The sequence below is a fragment of the Sprattus sprattus genome (assembly GCF_963457725.1).
Source record: "Sprattus sprattus genome assembly, chromosome: 19".
Lineage (NCBI taxonomy): Eukaryota > Metazoa > Chordata > Actinopteri > Clupeiformes > Clupeidae > Sprattus > Sprattus sprattus.
Window position 1 is genome coordinate 17,488,464 of NC_137917.1, and position 5,811 is coordinate 17,494,274.

The 5,811-nt window shown below is 46.9% G+C and overlaps 1 protein-coding gene across 1 annotated transcript in view; it reads right to left on the reverse strand.

Annotated features, from left to right (window-relative positions):
* Window positions 1-1,668: 1,668 nt before the first annotated feature.
* crabp2a (cellular retinoic acid binding protein 2, a) overlaps window positions 1,669-5,811 on the reverse strand; it is an 8,739-nt gene continuing 4,596 nt past the window's right edge. Inside the window, exons 2-4 of the mRNA XM_080858641.1 lie at window positions 4,648-4,826; window positions 2,953-3,069; window positions 1,669-2,242 (exon numbers count right to left, since the gene is read on the reverse strand). Coding sequence (XP_080714767.1) covers window positions 2,192-2,242; window positions 2,953-3,069; window positions 4,648-4,826 — 347 coding nt within the window. The 3' untranslated portion in view covers window positions 1,669-2,191. The remainder of the gene's footprint in view (window positions 2,243-2,952; window positions 3,070-4,647; window positions 4,827-5,811) is intronic.

Here is a 5,811-nt window from a genome sequence, read left to right on the forward strand (position 1 = left end):
CTTTTACAGGGGCAGGAGGTAGAGGAAGGGGCTTTTATTGGGGTCACACTGTAACTAAGTACAGCTGCAGAACTGAAAGGCCAGAGTGTGACTCCTAAAACTTCTCAAAATTCCTTTCTTATGGCTCTTTTTTTCCTCATGGCCACCTCTGTGTGTGTGTGTGTGTGTGTAGGTGTTTTGTGTGCATGTGCGTGTGTGCATGCATGGGAGTGTGTTTCTGTAGATGTGCGTATGTGTGTATGTATGTATGTGTGTGTGAGTGTGAGTGTGAGTGTGAGTGTGAGTGTGAGTGTGAGTGTGTGTGTGTGTGTGTGTGTGTGCATGTGCGTGCGTGTGTGTGTTTCTGTAGGTGAGTGTGTGTGCCTGCAAGCATGCCTGTAGGTGTGTGTGTGTGTGTGTGTGTACACACTCGCACATATCCATTTTCATCCCCAGCTCTTTTCTATTTCCATTTTCCCTAATGATCCCCCTTCCTCGTTAAGCACATCTGCTGTCAATCATCTCCTCTTTGTAATCCCATCGGCATTTCCTGTCAGAGTAGCCCTGCCCAGTGGCTCTCCACAGGTCAGCCCGCCCCGGTGGTCAAACCCAATGCTGATATCTCTGCCCTCAGTGGCCAGAGCAGATGTCTGTCTGGCAGCTCTCTTCCCTGATTTCGTCCAGTGTTGCCATGTCGACAGGTGTGTTTGTGTGTATACGGTGATGGATCACTGATACTAGCGGGACACCTCTGGCCTGAATTAGCCGGAGATAAAGGAAAAAAGATGTGTGAGGCAGCCAGGAAGTGGAAACATGAGCTGCAGCCCTGCACACAGAACACACGCACACGCACACGCACACGCACACGCACACGCACACACACACGCACACGCACAAGCTCACGTACACGCACACGCACACGCACACACACAAGCTCACGTACACGCACATGCACACACGCACACGCACTCTCACACACTGAAACAACACATACAGTACTCACACACGCACATAAATAGATTTAGATATAGGTATACAAACTCACACACATGCGCACACACACAGACAGTCACCACACACACAGATGTACTCTCACACACGCATGGATATAGATATACACATACAGACACACGCTCACACTGTCACCCACACACACACACACATAGATATACTGTTTAGTTGGACAGCATAGCATTAGGTTACTGTGAGACCAGGAGTGTTAGAGAAACAGAAGAGAGGGAGATCAAAATTCAAAAGAAGAAGAGAAAGAAAGCGACAGAGAACGTGCGTCATGGTGATCACTGACTGACAGCGAGCGAGAGAGGGAGATGGAAAAACAGAGAGAGGTGGAGAGAGCAAGAGAGGGGTGGAGAGAGACAGAGAGACTAGTTATTCTAGTTGCAGACAGCTGACAGTAAGGCTAAAATAAGATGAGCAGGAGCCTGTGGGTAGTGCTTGTGTGTGTTTGTGTGTGTGTGTGTGTGTGTTTGTGTGTGTGTGTGTGTGTGTGTGTGTGTGTGTGTGTGTGTGTGTGTGTGTGTGTGTGTGTGTGTGCGTGCGTGCGTGTGTCTGTCTACTGTGAACATAAGCTGTCTAACACATACACTTGAGAACCATTCATCATGTGTGCTGTGTAACATGATTGTGCAGAAATCGACACTGAGGCTGCCCATGTCATAATGTGCTTTATTGTTCTCCGACAGCTATGGTCACATCTGCAAGAACACATTCCATATAAAAGACACAGTAAAAACCTTACCAGAGTATCAGCGTTTAGTAAATAAATATAAAACTTCCAAGTGAAAGGTGGAAAGAGAGAAAAGACAAACAATTATCAATTTAACAAAAGGAGCCAGCAGAACACACACACGCGCACACGGACGTGCACACACACACACACACACACACACACACACACACACACACACACACACACACACATGTGCACACACACACACATATGCACACACACACATCATGGCTTATACACATTCACACTCTCCTTAGCACAGGCTTACACACACACATATACTGGCTGACTGGCTGGGAGGTTAAATACATGCTAGTGATGACTAGCGGACCCCAGCTGTAGACTGAGGAGGGTCTTATAGTAGGTTAGTGTGAACAGGAGGAAGAGAGAGATAGGGAGAGAGTCAGACGGATAACTGGATGATCCTTTTTTTCTTTTCTTTTCCTCTGTACTTCTTCTCTTTCACTCCTTGACGTAGAGGCGGGTGCACACCACGTCATCAGCGCTCATGGTCTGAAAGAGAGAGATAGGTGTGTGTTTATTTCGGAGAGCTTGAGGAGAACGTTCTCTTTAATGAGTTCTCTCAGTTGTCACAAACATGGAGCGATCGCCATGGAGACCGGCTCTTGTAATCAGATGCATAAGGAGGAGAGCACACACAGAGACAGACAGGCACAAACAAACAGACCCACAGACCCACACACAGACACACAGGCCCACACACACACACACAACTCCCATACACCTGAGAATTAGCAGTTTAGCAGTTTGCCCTTTGAGTCACAGGAAGTTTGGGGTAATTCATGACTTTGTTTTGGCCCTGCCTTCTAAGGCCTGCATACACAGACTCACATTAGCACCCGCCCACACACACACACACACACACACACACACACACACACACACACTAATTTCAATGAGAAGAGCACACAAGCCCCTTTATCTCCAAAAAAATGCTTCCTAGTCACACTGTGAGAAACACAAACACTCACCGACACTCTCAGAAACACACATACACACATAGATGTACACACACTTTTAGAACACAGCCTGGTGCCGACCACACACATTTGGAATGACAGCTGAGCCTGCCCCTTGATCTGACAAGTTCCATAATCAGTGATTGCCAGGTGATGCAAACATGTCATTCAATGGGGAAGTACCACATTCCCCCTTCTCTGCATGACAGACAGATTTGGTAACCAATAGGTAAGCAGATTTACCAGGATAAGCTCGCCGTCATTGGTGATCTCACGGGTCCATGCAGTCTTCGGGCCCTCCCCCTTCACCAGTGTTTGCTCACAGCTGATTTTACTGTCTGTCTCCCAACGAGGAAAACTCTGCAAGACACCAGAGAGGGCGTGTGAACAAACCAAACAACTCACAGTTGATGTTGAATGAGTGTGTGAGAGAGAGGAAACTCTCGAACGGAAAGAGAGAGGGGGAGAGAGAGAGAGAGAGAGAGAGAGTGGATGAGAGAAAGAGAGAGGGGTAAAAAGTGGGGAAGAGTGGAGGAAAGAGAGAGAAAGAAAGAAAAAGGGGAATGGTTAGAGAGAGAAAGAGAGATGGGTAGACAGAGGGGCAAGAGTGAGACAGGCGGAGAGAGAAAGAGACAGACGATGAAAGAAAAGAGGGAGAGTGAAAAGACAGAGAGATATTCTGGGAGGTGTTAATGTTTTCTGCCCTCATTGTTAGTGTTGAATAATTAAGGCTGTTTGTTTTGGAGACGGACAATGGCATTGATATACAGAACTGTGTACTGAGATGAAGAGGGGGAGAAAGGTTGGAGATGAAGGGAGAGGGGGGAGGAAGGGAGAGAGAGAGACAAATATGGGAAATGGAGGGAGAGAGAGAGAAATTTGGAAGATGGAGGGAGAGTAAGAGGGAGGGAGGGAGGGAGATGTGAAGTGATGGGGATAGTTACTGAGGGAATATCAGATTGAAGAGGGGAAAATGGGTGAGGTGCTGGAATGGGAGGGGTTGCAGAGAGAGAGCATGACACCAGAGCCCACAGAGAGAAACAGAGAGAGGGGGGAGCGAAGAAGAGAGAAGAATAAGAGTGAGGTGGAGAGACAGAGGAAAGAAGAGAGCTGGTCTCACGTCAGCTGTTAGACCACAGCTCCTCTGAGATGAGGGACGTGATCAAAACCCTCTACAGAGAAAACAGCTGATGGGCCAGATTAATCACAAGACACACACAGTGAGAAAGAGAGAGAGAGAGAGAGAGAGAAGGGCCTGAGGGGTAGAGCCTAGTCATGCAGGCCCCAAAGGAGAGAGAAGAAATAGGGGGAGAGGGGAAGAGCCTAGTCATGCAGGCCCCAAAGGAGAGAGAAGGAATAGGGGGAGAGGGGAAGAGTCTAGTCATGCAGGCCCCATAGGAGAGAGAAGAGAGTAGGGGAGAGGGGAAGAGCCTAGTCATGCAGGCCCCAGAGGAGAGGGAAGAAAAAGGGGGAGAGGGGAAGAGTCTAGTCATGCAGGCCCAAGAGGAGAGAGAGAGAGTAGGGGGAGAGGGGAAGAGCTTAGTCATGCAGGCCCCATAGGAGAGAGAAGAGAGTAGGGCAAGAGGGCCATGGCCTGATCAGTTACTGAGGTCTAGGACATACAGTGCGATGAATAGATTTTTGTCATAACTGTTCTCCGTTATCTGGTATTTATTCAGATACTAGTGTGTGATTTGAGTGTGTGAGTTAGGCTAGTGTGTAAATCTACTGTGTGAGCTAGGTTAGTGTGTGATTTTAGTGTGTGAGCTAGGCTAGTGCTGGGGGGGGCGGGTGTAGGTTGACGTCAGGTCTCCCCACTGGTTGCCCTGGGCCCCACACAAGCTGTGTTGGGTACTGTGCAGGGAGGCCCATCCACTATGTGTGTGTGTGTGTGTGTGTGTGTGTGTGTGTGTGTGTGTGTGTGTGTGTGTTGTGTACCGTGCAGGGACGCCCATCCACAGTGTTCTCGCTGAATTCTTGTCCCACGGTGAAGGTGATGTGAGTGTTCCTGACAGAGGTGGAGGTTTTGATGGACAGAGTCTCTCCATCCTGAGCGATCTCCACCTGAGGCTTGGAGGCTGCCGCCACGGCGATCTTACGTAGCATCACATTCACCCCTGAGGAAAGAAACACATACACATTCACATACACACACACACACACACACACACACACACACACACACACACACACACACACACACAAACACAAATACAAATGTACTTTTAATGAATGCACTCCGTAAAAAACACACATGCTTAGTAATCATGAGTAGAGTACAGTGCAGTAGAGAACCTATTCTACAGCATAGGTGAAGCAGGGCTTGCATACTCCCACATGAGTACAGTAGAGTATGCATAATTCCTGATGAATACTCAAGCGTATGCATACTCATAGGGACAGTAGGGTATGCATAATCCAGCATGAGTACTGTACAGCATCTCAAGTCCTATATTTATGTGTGTGAAGTGCTGAGAGAGCATCCCAGTCCTTCACATTTTAACAAACCTGGTTATCTACATATTTATTATATTTCATTCAGTTTTATCTCACCATGCCTGTGCTTCATGCACATTTAAAGTCCTTCACTCTCACAAAGAGCCCCTTCTACGTACAAATCTGGTTCTTTATTAGTTTATTACATGTCATTCAGTCTTCCTTAAATGTTCTCCATGCATCAATATGCCAGGCCTGGTCTCAGCATCATTTCTGTCCTCGTCACTACAATGGTGACTAACGGCTGCTTCTCTCTCAGGCAAATTACTCTCTAACTCAGGGGCTTGTTTTGTAACATAAAATGCATTTCTGGCAGAACACCAGAATCTGGGTTCTCCAAACCTCTGGACTGTTTTTAATTATGGAAATTACACATTCTGGTCTTCCAATGTTCTCAAAAACATCTGATAATATCTTAAAATTCATTGTGTAAAATGCCAAAACTTCACAATAAAATTCCAGTATGGCACAGTCTTTGGAACACATGACCTATGAAATATAAAATAATGTTCTGCTTTGTGATGCCCAGAATGAAATAAGAAACAAAAAAGCATCATAGTCTGTGACGGTATTTATTACATCTTTAATCTGTAATCCATTACACTG